This window comes from Dipodomys spectabilis, unplaced genomic scaffold (assembly GCF_019054845.1).
Source record: "Dipodomys spectabilis isolate Male_0828 unplaced genomic scaffold, ASM1905484v1 ptg000250l, whole genome shotgun sequence".
Lineage (NCBI taxonomy): Eukaryota > Metazoa > Chordata > Mammalia > Rodentia > Heteromyidae > Dipodomys > Dipodomys spectabilis.
The window spans coordinates 609608-626010 of NW_024870927.1; the positions used below are offsets into that span (position 1 = coordinate 609608).

Consider the following 16403-nt stretch of genomic DNA (forward strand, 5'->3'; position numbering starts at 1 on the left):
GGGGCAATGTCATTCTTTCTGATGGAGGCATAGAATTCCATTGTGTATATATACCACATTTTCTTGATCCATTCATCTACTGAGGGGCATCTGGGTTGGTTCCATATCTTAGCTATGGTAAATAATGCTGCATTTATTATTATTATTATTATTGTTATTATTTTGGTCGGTCGTGGGGTCTAAACTCTGAGCGTGGGTGCTTTCCCTCAGTTCTTCAGCTCAAGGCTAGTACTCTACCACTTGAGCCACAGCACCACTTCCAGCTTTTTCTGTTTGTGTGGTGCTGAGGAATTGAACCCAGGGCCTCATGCATGCAAGGCAAACACTACTACTGAGCTACCTTCCCAGCCCCTTAGCTTTATCTTTTTGTTGTTGTTGGTCATGAGGCTTGAACTCAGAGTCTGGGCACAGTCCCGGAGCTTTTATACTCAAAGCTAACCCTCTACTACTTTGAGCCATAGCTCCATTTCCAGTTTTCTGGTTAATGTTAGATTTTTAAAAAGAGGTTGCCGAGTAAGAACTGCACCAGCACACACGTGATATTCAGGTAAGGGGTAGGTTTATTCAGTAGACCTGATGGGACCAGGCAAGGTTGGCACCCCACGTGGCTGGGAAAGGCCTGGGAATGAGAGAGAGCTGGGAAAGAGAGGAAAGGAGAGGAAAGAGCTAGAAAAGAGCAGAGAGAAGGGTAAGAACAGTAGCACTCACGTGGTATTCAGGTAAGGGGTAGGTTTATTCAGTAGACTTGCTGGGACCAGGCAAGGTTGGCACTCCACGTGGCTGGGAAAGGAAAGAGGAAAGAAAGGAAAGAGAGAGAAAAGAGCTAGAAAAGGGAGAGAGAGCAGAGAGCTAGAAACGAACAGAGAGAGTGCCTGGGCCTGCGCTAGGCCTTATCTAGGGTATGGGTGGGGAAAGGTGTGGCCACATCAAATTCAGATGTGACCTCAGCGGATGCAGATGTGACCTCTTCCAGGTGTCCCAGTTGCCTAGGTAACACAGGTACTGGGCGAGGTCTGTTCGCCGTCCAGGAATGGACCTTACAGTTAATTGTAGATAGAGTCTCATTAACTTTTCTGCCTATGCTGGCTTCAAACTTTAATCCTCACATCTCAACCTTCTGAGTAGCTAGGATTACAGGCATGGGCTACGGGCCACCAGCTCAAGTTTTATCTTTAACTTTATTTTATAGTCTTTCTTTTAATTTTTTTTTTAAATTAGGTGCTGGGAAGGCTCAGTGGTAGAGTGCTTGCCCCATGCAGGAGGCCATGGGTTCGATTCCTCAACACCATATAAGCAGAAAAAAGAAAGCCAGAAGTGGTGCTGTGGTTCAAAGTGGTAGAGCGCTAGCCTTGAGCTGAAGGACAGTGCCCAGGCCCAGAGTTCAGGCCCCACGACCAACCCAAAAAATTTTTTTAATTAATTTTATTTATTTTTTTGTTTATGTGGTACCAGGGAATCAAACCCAGGGCCTCATGCATGCTAGTCAAGCACTCTTACCAGTAAGCCACATTCCCTGACCCAAGCTTTATCTTTTTTTTTTTTTTTTTTATTGTAAAGCTACTATACAGAGGGTTACAGTTACATGAGTGAGGTAATGAGTACACTTTCTCTTGAACATTGTTACCCCCTCCATTGTTTTCCCCCTACCATCCCCTCCCTCCCCCCCTTCCCCGAGGTTCTTTTTTTTTTTTTTTTGATTGTGATTAAATGATTACATAATTTCAAAGTCACAAGTTCATTCTAACTTCCCTGGAGCAAATTGTCTACCACAGTCTGTAATATATAACAGTGTTCACATGTTATATACCATATTTGTGATCAGCAGCATGAGGATATTTAGTAGTGGTTCAACCAGATGAGCGGGAGTTCTTTGTTTCTTAAGTCCTGTTAGTTTTGTCCTATCACCTAACCTTTTGGATTTAGCATCCACTTATGAGGGAGACCATGTACCGTTTGTCTCTTCGTTCTTGGCTTACCTCGCTCAACATGATTCCTTCTAGCTCCATCCATTTCCCTGCAAATGCCATTATTTTGTCATTTCTAATGGCTGCATAATATTCCATTGTGTATAGATACCACAATTTTTGGATCCATTCATCTGTGGTGGGGCACCTAGGTTGTTTCCATATCCTAGCTATTGCGAACAGTGCTGCAATAAACATGGAGGTGCACGTGTCCTTGTATATTGGTTCCTGTTGTTCAGGGTAGATGCCTAGAAGTGGTATGACTGGGTCGTAAGGGAGGTCAATCTTTAGCTTTCTAAGGACCCTCCAGACTGCTTTCCAAAGTGGTTGTATAAGTGTACATTCCCACCAGCAGTGTAATAGGGTTCCTCTTTCTCCACATCCCCTCCAGCATTTGTCGTTGGCTGATTTGTGGATGTGGGACATTCTGACTGGGGTAAGGTGGTATCTCAGGGTTGTCTTTATTTGCATTTCCTTCACCACCAGGGATGATGAACATTTTCTCATGTGTTTCTTTGCAATTTTTATTTCTTCATTTGAGAAGTCCCTCTTTAGTTCCCTTGCCCATTTAGTAATTGGTTTGTTAGGTTTGGGAGGGATTAGTTTCTTGAGTTCCCTGTATATACAGGATGTTAACCCCTTGTCTGATATATTGCTGGTAAATATTTTTTCCCAATTAGTTGGTTGTCTTTCTAGCTTAGTTGCGATAGATTTAGCTGTGCAGAAGCTTTTTATTTTAAGGTAGTCCCATTTGTCGAGTCTCTCTCCAACTTGTTGTGACCCTGGGACTCTGTTCAGGAAGTTCCTTCCTGTGCCTATTAGTTCAAGTGTCTCTCCTACTCTGTCCTGCAGTAGTTTCAGAGATTCAGGTTTAATGTTAAGGTCTTTAATCCATTTTGAGTTGATGTTGGTGCATGGTGATAGGCTGGGGTCCACTTTTAGTTTTCTGCATGTGGCTGCCCAGTTTTCCCAGCACCAGCGGTTGAAGAGGCTGTGTTTCTTCCATTGTATGTCTTTGGCTCCTTTGTCGAATATCAGCTGGCTGTAGGCCTGTGGATTTATATCTGGATCTTCTATTCTGTTCCATTGGTCTTCGGGTCTGTTTTTGTGCCAGTACCATGCTGTCTTTGTGATTATAGCTCTGTAGTAGAGTTTGAAGTTCGGCATGGATAGCCCTCCCATATTGTCTTTATCCCCTAGAATTGTTTTGGCTATTCTAGGTCTTTTGTTGTTCCATATAAATTTTTGGACTGTTTTCTGTATTTCAGTGATGTACGTCATTGGGATTTTAATAGGAATTGCATTGAATTTGTATATTAGTTTTGGAAGTATCACCATCTTTACTATATTAAGTCGGCCTATCCAGGAGCATAGGAGGTCTTTCCATTTCCTAGTGTCTTCTGCAATTTCTTTCTTTAACTTTTTATAGTTCTCATTAAATAGTTCTTTTACATCTTTGGTTAGGTTAATTCCTAAATATTTTATTTTTTGGGAGGTTATTGTGAATGGGGTTGCTCCCTTTATTTCCCTCTCTTCCTGTGCGTTATCAGTGTATAGGAAGGCAACTGATTTTTGTGGGTTTATTTTGTATCCTGCTATTTTGCCGAAGTGACTTATGATTTCTAAAAGTTTGGGGATGGAGTTTTTGGGATCGTGGAGGTATAGTATCATGTCGTCTGCAAAAAGGGATAGTTTCACTTCTTCTTTCCCTATGCGGATCCCTTTAATGTCTTTTTCTTGCCTTATTGCCCTGGCTAAGGGTTCTAGGACTATGTTGAAGAGGAGTGGAGACAGTGGACATCCTTGCCTTGTTCCTGTTTTTAGGAGGATTGGTTGTAGCTTTTCCCCATTAAGTATAATATTGGCTATTGGTCTGTCATAAATGGCTTTTATTGTTTTTAGAAATGTTCCTTCTATTCCTATTTTCTCCAGAGCTTTTAGCATGAATGAATGTTGAATTTTATCAAAGGCCTTTTCTGCATCTGTGGCGATAATCATGTGATTCTTGACCTTGGCTCTGTTGATATGCTGGATTACATTTATTGACTTACGTATGTTAAACCATCCCTGTGTCTCTGGGATGAAGCCTACCTGATCATAGTGTATTATTTTTTTTATGTGTTTCTGGATTCTGTTAGCTAGAATCTTGTTAAGGATCTTTGCATCTGTGTTCATCAAGGAGATTGGCCTGTAATTCTCCTTTTTGGTTGGGTCTTTGCCTGGTTTGGGGATGAGTGTGATATTGGCTTCGTAGAATGAGTTTGGGATAGTTCCCTCCTTCTCTGTTTCTCTGAAGAGCTTGAGGAGTATGGGTATTAGTTCTTCTTTAAAGGTCTTATAGAATTCTGCTGTGAATCCATCTGGTCCTGGGCTTTTTTTTGTTGGAAGACTTTTGATAGCTTCCTGTATCTCATTATAGGATATTGGCTTATTTAATTGGTTAACTTCTTCTTTGCTCAGTTTGGGTAACTTGTATTTCTCTAAAAATGCATCCATTTCCGCCAGATTTTCTTCCTTTAGAGAGTATAGCTTTTGAAAGTAGTCTGTTAGAATTGTTTGGATATCTTGGGTACGTGTTGTGATGTTTCCCGTGGCATCCCTAATCCTATTAATATGGGTTTCCTCTCTTCTTTTTTTAATTAATCTTGCCAACGGGCCATCAATTTTGTTTATTTTTTCAAAGAACCAGCTTTTTGTTTGGTTTATTTTGGTTATGGTTTTCTGATTTTCTAATTGGTTAATCTCTGCTCTCAATTTGGTTATCTGGCTTCGTCTAGTAGCTTTAGGTCCCATTTTTTCTTGTTTTTCTAGCTGTTTTAGTTGCAACATGAGATTATTTACTTGGTCTGTCTCCATTCTCTTGATGTGGGCACTGAGGGCAATAAATTTGCCCCTCAGGACTGCTTTTGCTGTGTCCCACAAGTTTCTTTGTGAGGTGTTTTCATTTTCATTGAGTTGTAGGAAATGCTTTATTTCTTCTCTGATCTCTTCTGTTACCCAGGCCTTGTTAAGGAGTGTGCTGTTCAATTTCCATGTATTAGAGAAATTTCTGCGGTATGCTTTGTTATTGAGAGCTAGCTTGATTCCACTGTGGTCAGATAGGATACAGGGGATTATGTCGATCCCTTTGTATTTGCTTAAGTTCCTTGCATGAACTATGATATGGTCTATTTTGGAGAAAGTTCCATGAGCTGCTGAGAAGAATGTGTACTGTGTTGTTTTAGGGTGAAATACTCGGTAGATGTCAGTTAATTCCGCTTGAAGTATGGCCTCACTTAATTCGGTAGCTTCTTTGCCAATCCTCTGGTTGGTAGACCTGTCCTTTGGTGAGAGTGGCGTGTTAAAGTCTCCTAGTATTATCGTATTGGGATCTATTTTATTCTGTAAGTTTGAGAGCATTTGTTTAACATATCTGGGTGCACCAATATTTGGGGCATATAAGTTGATGATGGTTATATCCTCCTCTTGGATTGTTCCCTTTATTAATATGTAGTGTCCGTCCTTGTCTTTCTGTACTGATTTTAATGAAAAGTTTATTTTGTCAGATATCAGGATAGCTACACCTGCTTTCTTATTGGGGGAATTTGATTGGTAGATCCTTTTCCACCCCTTCACTCTGAGTTTGTTTGTATGTTTGGCTGAGAGGTGGGTCTCCTGAAGGCAACAGATGGATGGGTCTTGTTTTCTGATCCAGTCCTCAGTTCGTTTTCTTTTAATTGGCGAATTCAGCCCATTTATATTAAGAGAAAGTATAGAGAGATGCATTGTTGTCCCTGCCATTCCGTTTTCCTAAGTTTTTCTTCTTTCCTTTCCTCCTGTGCTTGCTCAGTTAGACTTTGAGTAATGCCTGTTTGGGGCAGGTCCCAGTTCCTGGTTGCTTTCTTCAGGTTGTGTCCCCCCTCTTAGAATTCTTTGTAATGCCGGCTTAATGTTTATGTATTCATTTAGTTTTTCTTTGCTATTAAAAGTTTTCAGTTCTCCATCGAATGTGAATGCTAGCTTTGCCGGGTATATCAGTCTGGGTTGGCAGTTATTGGCTCTCAGGGCTCGTATGGTGCTTTCCCAGGCTTTTCTTGCATTCATTGTTTGTGTGGAGAGATCTGCAGTGATTCTAATTTTTTTCCCGTTGTAGTATAGCTCCTTCTTCATTTTTGCTGCATGCAGGATTGTTTCCTTATTATTCAGATCCATCATTGTTACTATTATGTGCCTAGAAGTGTTTCTCCTGGGATCTTGCTTGTTGGGTGTTCGATAAGCTTTTGTGATGTAGTTAAGATGGTCGTTTTTGAGGTGGGGAAAATTTTCATTGACTATCTTGTTAAATAGGTGTTGCATTCCCTTGCTCTGGAATTCCTCACCTTCGTCCACTCCGATTATGCGAAGGTTAAATTTTTTAGCATTATCTGCTTGCTCTTGAATTTCCCTTTGGTTTAATTTGAGTGATTTTTCCATATCTGTCACTTTTTGGTCCAGTTGGTGTATTCTGTCTTCTGTATCTGACACTCTACCTTCCATTTCATTCACTCTGTTGACCGTGGCTTCTATTGTGGTTTGCATGGTGGAAATGGATCCCTTTATGGATTCAATGTTGGTTCTCAGAGTACTGATCTCACCTCTCAATGAGGTGAGATCAGTATGCATTACCTCTAATTTGGCGTTTATCTCACTTCTTACTGAGGTTTGTGCAGCTTCTATTTTTGCATCCAATTTTTGTTTGATATCCTGTATATCTTTTGATAGTTCATCCTTGTGCTCTTTCAATTTCTGATCCATTTCTCGCTTTATTTCTTGAGTCATTGCCTCCAGCAACCCTTGGATGTAGTTTTTGTCTTCCATTCCTGCTTTGCTCCCACTGGGGCTCTCCCCTGCGTGGCTGCTGGCTTTTGAGGTGAGCTTGCTGTCCTGGGTAGTGGTAAACCTTGTGATTTTTCTCTGTGATTTTCGCATGGGGGTTCAGGAGACTGCTCTTCAATCTTGTTTTGGTGTGTCTGTCTTTGCTTGGTTGCTGATTCTGTATTGGTAGAGAGAGTCTGTGCCTGATCTGGATTCTGTTGGGAGCCTATTTCCAGCTGCTATTCACTTAGGATTCTCAGCTCTCTGCTGTAGCAATTCCCGCCTTTGGAAGGGTTGAGCAGCCTAGACTGCTTGTGTTTGCTCCTGCGGGTGCTCTTGGGAAGATCAGATGCTCTGGATGCACTCTCCCAAATACTGGAGTCTGCTATGGGCTCCTGATGTGTTTTTGTTTGTTTGTTTTGGGCTGGTTGTGGGCTTGAACTCTAGGTTTGGGTGCTGTCCCTCAGCTCTTCAGCTCAGGGCTGGCACCCTACCATTTGAGCCACAGCCCCACTTCTGACCCTTTTTGCTTTGTTCAGGCGCCGGTCCCCTGGCCTGGTTCCGGCCCCAGCCTGGAGCGCGCTCGTTAGGCCTGTGCTAATGTGTATACCACCTTGGTTATGCAGCCTGGAGGACACAGTTCAAATTTCTTCTACTGTTGGTAGTCTTGACCCAGGGGCACTGTTCCTGGCTTGAGCATTTAAGCTCCCTTCCAGGGGCGCTCTTGCTCTGTCCTGGCCAGCAGAGTGTGCTCCACCGGCTGGTGGAGCTCTCGAACAGTTCCCAGTTTTAGTGGGTCCTGTGGTCCGGGTGTTGGGGTAGGGAGTCTAGGTCAGGGTCTGGGGATTCCCTCCAGCTCTGGTCTCCCTTGATGGATTCCCTGTCCCCTGATGGGTACTCACCCTGTAGGTCGTCAGTTGTTGTTGCAGTCCGAGTTCAGTTGGGGTGGTTGCGGGCTGGGTTGGGCGGCCCCCCGCCCGGTCGTTGCGATTGCGATTGGGCGGGTGGTCTGCGGACAGGTCCCTTTGTGGGACAGGTCCCTTTGTGGGACAGGTCCCTTTGTGGCGCTGCTGGTGCCGGACGGCTTTGGCGGGATGGAGCCTCTCCGCTCCGGTGGAGAGTGATGGGTGGGGTGGGATCCTCCTGGAGACTCCCGGCTGGTAGGTTTCTCTGCTCCTGGTGATCCGCTGTTCTGCAATCCGGTACCTGGTGATCTGCAAGCAGCCCCCTGTGTCTCTGTGGCTCCGGCAGCCCCCGCCGGGCCGGCTGGCCGGCGGCTTGGCGCACTGCCGCGCGGCCAGTAAAGGTTGGGGGAGGGGGTCTTCGCTCTTCTCTGTTCTGAAATTCTTCTTTTCCTCTCTTTCTTTTTTTTGTTATTTTCCACCTCTGGTTTTCCTCTGAGTGTTCGTCTTTTTGTTGTTGTCGGTCTCTTGGGGAGATTAAAGGTTGGAACTCGAACTCTCTTTTTGGTTGGAGAGAGCTGTGGCGTTTCCCTACTGCCCCGTCGCCATCTTGGTCCCCCCTCCAAGCTTTATCTTTTAATACTCACTTTTCTCTCCTACACATTTATTGTATTTATGTATGTATTTATGTGTATGTGTGTATTTATGTGTGTTTGCGTGTGTGTTATGCCCTTACTGAAGCTTGAACTCAGGGCCAAGGTACTTGTAGTTTGTTTGTTCCTTTCTTTTTCTTAAAATGTGAACATAAATCTAAGGGTTGTATAGTCAAAAATCATAAAACTTTAAAAAACTGTACTTCAAAGTAGGTATTGTAAAGCCAGGTGCCAGTGACTCACTCATAATCCTAGCTACTTACGAGGCTGACATCTGAGAATCCAGGTTCAAAGCCAGCCTGGGTAGAAAAGTCTGTGAGACTCTTAACTTCAGTTAACTACCAGAAAAGCAGAACTGGCGCTCTGGCTCAAGTGGTAGAGCACTTGCCTTGAGCTGAAGAGCTGAGGGACAGTGCTCAGGCCCAGATTCATGATGCCCAACTGACCAAAAAAAAAAAAAAAAATCTATATTGTAACCTACTTTCGTTTTTACTTAACAAAAGCTTGAAAGTCCTGTAACTAAGAAGAACAGTGGTATAACTACTGCATGTTTAATATGGAATCATTGTGTGCATAAGGTTACTACTGCAGGGAGAGAGAATGCAATCATAATATTCCATGCAGATTCTATGAAACTTGGAAGTCTGAGTAGATGGGTGGGTTTGGGAGGCATGAGGGAGAACAATGAACCAGGTGATCTTGATTAAGATGTGAGGTACTCATAAACTGGTATGTTGAATGACAACCCCTTTGTACAACTACTTAATGATAAAAATGGAAAAATATAATTTTAAAAATAAGTTAAGATTGGATGGTGGGTCATGCCTGTAATAGATATCTGAGGATTGAGGTTTGAAGCCAGTCAGGACAGGAAAGCCCCTGAAACTCTTTTTTTTTGGGGGTGGGGTCCAGTCATGGGGCCTGAATTCTGGGCCTGAGCGCTGTCCCTCAGCTCTTCAGCTCAAGGCTAGTGCTCTACCACTTGAGCCACAGCGCCACTTCCGGCTTTTTTTCTTTTTGCTTATGTGGTGCTGAGGAATCGAACCCAGGGCCTCAGGCATGCAAGGCAAGCGCTCTACCACTGAGCCACCTTCCCAGCCCTAAAACTTATATCTAATTAATCACAGAAAAGCTGGAAGTAGTGTTATGGTTAAACTGGGAGAGCACTAGCCTTGAGCAAAAAGAAGTTTAGGGACAATGTCCAGCCCAGAGTTCAAGCCCCAGGACAGGCAAAAATAATAAATAGTAATAGTAATAATAATAATTTAAAGAACAAATAGAAATACAAACAAAAAAGAAAAACACAATTCCTCAAAACTTTTTCCAGAAAAAAATTATCAGTGAATTATCCCACTGTAGTTTTAGACTGTGTATGAAGTCAGCTATTTTTCATTTTATTAGCATCTTCTTACAAATGAGCTAGGAGTTGTTTGTTTTTTGTGGATAACTGAGTTTTTATTATATACATATGAATGTGAACTAACTACATAAAATAGAAACATTCCATGTACATTTGATCTAGGAAGAAATTGAGAGACTTAATGGTTTAAAAAATAAAGATTATAACATTTTTATTTTTTATTTTTTTTATTGTGAAAATACTGTACAGAGGGGTTACAATTACATGGGCAAGATAATGAGTACATTTCTTATCCTTGGTTATGGTTATGATGACTTTTTTTTTTTTTTTTTTGTCGGTCGTGGGGCTTGAACTCTGGGCCTGGGCGTTGTCCCTCAGCTCTTCAACTCAAGGCGAGCGCTCTACCACTTGAGCTACAGTGCCACTTCCGATTATGATGACTTTTAAAACTCAGTTATATCCACAAAAACATTTAAAAATTTATACTACAGGGCTGGGAAGGTGGCTCAGTGGTAGAGTGCTTACCTTGCATGCATAAGGCCCCGGTTCAATTCCTCAGCACCACATAAGCAGAAAAAGCTGGAAGTGGTACTGTGGTTCAAATGGTAGAGCCCTAGTCTTGAGCTGAAGAGCTGAGGGACAGCACCCAGGCCCAGAGTTCAGGCCCAGGGTTGACCAAAAAAAAAACTTATACTATATTATTCATTGTGTTTTGCCTAAGCTATAAAAAAAAGCTATGTTTTAAAAAGATTAATACTGCAGTAGTAGTAACATGAATTTATTGTTTTTCTATAAGGAGCTAAAATAAAAGTACATCATCAAATTGTATTTGTAACTTCTTTGCATAACATTACTTTTCTCCTCAGTCCTCACATTAGTAGTTTCTTTTCTTTTTTTTTGTGCTGATCCTGGGGCTTGAACTCAGGGCCTTTTTGCTCAAGGCTAGTGCTCTACCACTTGAGCCACAGCATGCCCCTTCTGGCTTTATTGGAGATAAGTCTCACAGAATTTTCTGCCTGGGCTGGCTTTGAACTGTGATCCTCAGATCTCAGCCTCCTGAATAGTTAGGATTACTGTAAGGGTATGACCACCAGCAGCTGTCTTAGTACTTTCTTTTTATATTGTTGGTCATGGGGCTTGAACTCAGGGCCTAAGTGCTGTCCCTGAGCTCTTTTGCTCAAGGCTAGCACTCTACCACTTTGAGAGCTGCAGCACCACTTCTTGTTTTCTGGTGGTTAATTGAAGATAAGAGTGTCACAGACTTTCTTACGTGACCGTGATCCTCTTATCTCAGCCTCCTGAGTAGCTAGGATTGTAGGTGTGAGCCACTGGCACCTAGCTAGAAAGAATGTTTTTTAAAAATGAATTGTCAAGATCTAGATACCAGTGGTCATGCCTATAATTGTAGCTACTTAGGAGGCTGAGTTCTGAGGATTGCAATTTGAAGCCAGCAGGAAAGTCCATGAGACTACCTAACTGTGCCTCTTCCCTCATCCCCCAGAAAAGGATAGAAGTAGAACTATGGCCCAACTGATAGAGCACCAGCCTTGAGGGGAAAACTGAGGCACAATACCAAGTCTCTGAGTTCAAGCCCCATACTAGTACCAAGAAAAATTGTCAAGAATGAGTTTGGGTAAGGGAAAAGAAATAAGGAATAACTGCAAATTTCCTTTTTGAGTAATTGTGTGGGAGCTAAGTCCATTAACAAGGCTCACAAATATTGGAGAAGAAACACCTTTGAAGGGAAAGATGGTAAACTATTCAGAAACAGTAAATCCATGTCTAAAAGATGTTTCTTTCCTTCCCTTTTTCTTGTCTTGTAGTTACTGAGAGATGTAACTGAACTGCAGATCTTTGGTGAAATATCTTTCAACAAGTCTCTATATGTGGGACTGAATGCAGAAAACCATAGAACTAAGGTAATCTTACCCTGGCTGGTTTCTGAGTAGTGCCCTGGGAAAACTGTCCACCTTTGAGGGTTCTGTACAGAAAACCATTTTCTTACTACTTGTGATCTTTTTCTGCTCTGTGACCTTGAGCTGCTCACATAATTTCCCAACATTGAAATGAGGCAATTGGATCAGAGATGTGAACGGAAGAGTTCTCCTTGAAATAAGGAGGCTGGAATCAACACCAGTATATTCTTCCACTTGGAAATAGGGTGACTTGAAAAATACTTAGGAAATATTCTGTTTCTGGCTGGGAATGTGGCTTAGTGGTAGAGTGCTTGTCTAGCATGCATGAAGCCCTGGGTTCGATTCCTCAATGCCACATAAACAGAAAAAGCTGGAAGTGGTGCTGTGGCTCAAGTGGTAGAGCTCTAGCCTTGAGCAAAAGAAGCTCAGAAACAGTTGTCAGGCCCTGAGTTCAGCCCTAGGACTGACAAAAAAAAAAAAAGGAAATGTTCCGTTTTCAGAATGATAAAACATTTTTTTGGTACACATTAAATGCCTTCTTAGTGTGTAGATTTTATTTTTTTGTGCTGGTACTGGGGCTGGAACTCAGGGCCTGGGTGCTGTCCCTTAGCTTTTATCACTCAAGGCTGGGGCTCCACCAAGCAAAATAGAAGTATCTCATTATTGCACTGCCTTGAATTAAAAAGAAAAAAAGTATAGTATTATTAAATCCAATTATTACAGGAAAATAATGTTTTCTTCACTTTCCCTGTCTCCACACCTCCAGTTCCCTTTCCAAAGGGAGTTATTCTGATTGCTTCTTATATGTATATTCTTAATTTATTTAGATATTTTCCCCACTTACTGAAGCTTCATTTCTGTAATATAGATTCCCTTCTTTAAGTTCATTGTCATAATAAGCAAAATAACTAAGTACTTCCTGCCAGTAAACAACTGACTTGCAATGAATCTATAAATATGAAAATATGAATGGCTATACACTCAGTTGCATTTAGGCACAAGTAAGGAGAAAATACAGTAAATTTCCAGTGTTTATCGGAGATAAGAGTCTCATGGACTTTCCTGCCTGGGCTGGCTTTGAACCTCGATCCTCAGATCTCAGCCTCCTGAGTAGCTAGGATTACAGGCATGAGCCTTTGGTGCCCAGCTTTAGGTGTTTTTTTTTTTGTTTTGTTTTTTTAATATTGGTATGCTTGAACTCAATCCTTGCTCTCACTTGGTGGTTTTCACTCACTGTTAGCATTGAATCACACATCCGTTTCTGGCTTTTTTTTGCTGGTTAATTGGAGATAAGCTCTTGGATTTGTTGATCCGGGCTGGCCTGGAGCCAGTATTCTCAGATTCCAGCCTCCTGAATAGCTAGGATTATAGGCAGGTGCCACTGGTCCCTGGCAGGCAGGGAAATCTTGATTGCCCTCTACACACACCTCCTGCCCTGCCCCCTTGCAGTATGCTCTGGCCACATCTGGGTCCCAGTAGAAAAGCACATTCCGATCTTTTCTAGCCAAGCCCACAGAGAACTGACAGAGCCAGAGGAAAATGAATGACTTCTAGGGAGAGGCCCACAGGTATCAGCCACACAGGGACAGAACTTTGAATGTATTGTGTTTCCCAGAAATGTATCTTCTTAGATGATAAAGAGCCAACCAGTACCTGTCACATTTCCCCCTTGGGGAAGATATATTTCCAAAGACTTTCAGGGTTTGTGCATGATTTTAAAAAAAGTCTGTCAGTGGGCACCAGTAGTTCGTGACTACAGTACCTATAATTATAGCTACTCAAGAGAAAAAAATCTAGCCAGGTGTCGGTGGCTCATGCCTGTAATCCTAGCTACTCAGGAGGCTGAGATCTGAGGATCGTGGTTCAAAGCCAGCCTGGGCCGGAAAGTCCCTGAGACTCTGCTCTCCAGTAACCACTAGAAAACTAGAAGTGGCACTGTGGCTCAAAAGGTAGAGTGCTCGCCTTGAGCTGAAGAGTACAGGGATAGTGCCCAGGCCCAGAGTTCAAGCTCCACCACTGACAAATGAAAAAAAAAAGAGAGAGAGAAAAAAAAATCTGAGAATCCCAGTTCAAAGCCAGACCAAGCTGACAAATCTTCAAGACTCTTACTGTTTTTGTTTCTTTTTGTTTGTTTGTTTTTGTTTTACTAGTTCTGGGGCTTGAACTCAGGGCTTGGGCACTGTCTCTGAGCGTCTTTTGCTCAAGGCTGGCACTCTACCACTTGAGCCACAGCACCACTCCTGGCTTTTTCTGTTTATGTGGTACTGAGGAATCAAATCCAGTGCTTCATGCATGCTAGGCAAGCACTCTACCACTAAGCCACATTCCCAGCCTAAGACTATTGCTTTTTGCCAGCAAAGTGAAAGCTTGAAGTCCAGAGTTCAAACCCCAGTACAACATAAAAAAACAAAACAGAAACTCTTTCAGATTTAAGTTGATAGCATCTGGAGATTGTTTAAGTAAGTCACTGCTTTGAAGCTAATGATAATTGGTCTCAAGGACATAGGACACAGCTAGGTGTAGAGTCCTGTCTTTGTTGCGAACGGACTGTCTTTCAGACTGTCAAAGCATCTTTCTCACAAGGTCGCACTCTCCTGACAAGTTAGCTTTTCTGGATAAGATAGACTATTTTTGTCATTAGATGATTTTAGATGACTCAATGCTGCATAAAGCAAATGTGCCATTTTTTTTTTTTGCTCCAGTGTCCTCATTCTTGATCAATATACAGTATGTTGCCAAGGTCTCATATTTTGCTCTTTAAAATAATGTGGAATTTTTTTCCTCTTCACCCGAGTTATCAAGCAATCTTTTTTGCCTTGTCTAGATCACTGTCATCTTCCTGAAGAGTGAAGAGCCTCCTTCTTTGCTTCTGATCATTGGCAGCAGTGTTGGTGGCCTTCTGGTTTTGTTGGTGATTGTAGCCATCCTATTCAAGGTCAGTTCTCTTTTTCATAGGGTAAGAAAGGACTGGGCTATGGGATTGGGCCCAGCACCCTCTAGTTGACCAACTTTGAACCTAGAGCAGCTATGCTAGGCTTGTGGCCACTTTTCTCTCTTGCTTTAACCACAGTACTGTGCTTTAGGCAAAACAGAGCTGCTTAAAACAGGTCTGATTGGCATTCCCGTCTTAAAATTCTTTCCCTGTCTTCTCCTATTCCAATGCCCAAACTATTTTATTGCTATTCTAGACCCTCTATTCTTTGGCCTCTGCCCCTCTGTGCTCCCAAGTCTTGCTTTTTCTTCCAGCCCAGTTGAAAAGTGCCTTAAGGTCATGTCTCTTCTGGAGCATTGGCTACTCCCCTTCCCAGGGTGCCTGTCCCCACTTTTCACTTTGCTCTAATTCATTCTTCCTTGAAAACCGAGCCTGGAGACATCTGGATCCTCCTAGTTGGGTTATGTGCTTGTCCTGTCAGCCTTCCAACTGTGGCAGTTGTCACATGGCATAGTATTATTGCCCTTCTTCCTGGATTCTGAGTTCTGGTGGTAGGAGGTCCTGCTTGAACTCATTCTGTCCTGGCAGGGCAGGCTGTTTTGAGTACTCTTACATGAACAGGATTAGATCTAGTAGCGCTAGAAATCTATGACTTTGCAGAATGAGTTCAGCTGAAAGGGCTTAAGCGCTCTGGGTGTCCAGAGGGAGGTGGGAGGTTTAGGAGGAGCACCAGGAAATGTAACCATGAAGAAGGATCTGGAAGGACTGATGTTCAGGGAGAGATTCAGAGGAGGTCAGAAGGAGAGTCTGAAAGCAGAGGATTCTGGGGCTATTTAGGCAGCAAGCAGATTGATTGTTTTGTAAAAACAGATGTATATTTTAAGTCTGTAATTGTGCTTTCTCTTCGCTGTTTCAGTGTGGCTTTTTTAAAAGAAAATACCAACGTCGGAACTTGGAGAGCATGAGAGCCCAGCTGAAACCAGACAGTGTGCTCGCTGAAGAAAATTAGAACTTGCTTTCTCATCTATTGGGAGAGAATACCAACCAGTCTCCACACTTCTAGAAACTTGGAACTTCCAACTACATTTCTATACAGTGATCTAGAGAAGCACCAAATGAATAGTATTGTTTTTGACTACATGTTGTCTCCAAAGTCTCTTTGTATCCTAAAAAAAAGGAAACTTGAGGAACATTAGTATTAAAGTTAGTTTTCTTTGTTTTTACTGTGCAAATATTCTTTATGATTTATAGTAAAATTGGTATCTCATAGATCAGGTTTTCTTTCTTTTTTAAATAATACCAGGTGGTTTACATCTATAATCCTAGCTACTCAGGAGATCTGAGGATTGCATTTAGAAGCCACCCTGGCCAGAAGTGGAGCTGTGATTCATGTGGTAGAGCTCTAGCCTTGAGCAAAAAACCCCAACAACTCAGGAATAGTGCCCAGACCCTGAGTTCAAGCCTCAGGATTGGTGCGCGCGCGCGGACACACACACACACACACACACACACTAATAATAATATGTTGAAAATGAACTATAGGGCTGGGAAGGTGGCTCAGTGGTAGAGCGCTTGCCTTGCATGCCTGAGGCCCTGGGTTCGATTCCTCAGCACCACATAAGCAAAAAGAAAAAAGCCGGAAGTGGCGCTGTGGCTCAAGTGGTAGAGCGCTAGCCTTGAGCTGAAGAGCTGAGGGACAGCGCCCAGGCCCAGAGTTCAGGCCTCATGACCGGCCCCCCCCCAAAAAAAAAAAATGAACTATATAACGTGGGTGGAGATGGGAGGGAAAAAGAGAGCGAAGGAAGGGGTGTTATTGTCCAAAAAAGAAATGTACTCATTACCT

General features: G+C 42.6%; 1 protein-coding gene across 1 annotated transcript in view; it reads left to right on the plus strand.

Annotated features, from left to right (window-relative positions):
* The window catches only part of Itgae (integrin subunit alpha E), a 60527-nt gene extending 44744 nt beyond the window's left edge, over positions 1–15783 (plus strand). Inside the window, exons 28-30 of the mRNA XM_042699456.1 lie at positions 11536–11631; positions 14453–14563; positions 15477–15783. Coding sequence (XP_042555390.1) covers positions 11536–11631; positions 14453–14563; positions 15477–15569 — 300 coding nt within the window. The 3' untranslated portion in view covers positions 15570–15783. The remainder of the gene's footprint in view (positions 1–11535; positions 11632–14452; positions 14564–15476) is intronic.
* The last annotated feature ends 620 nt before the right edge of the window (positions 15784–16403 follow it).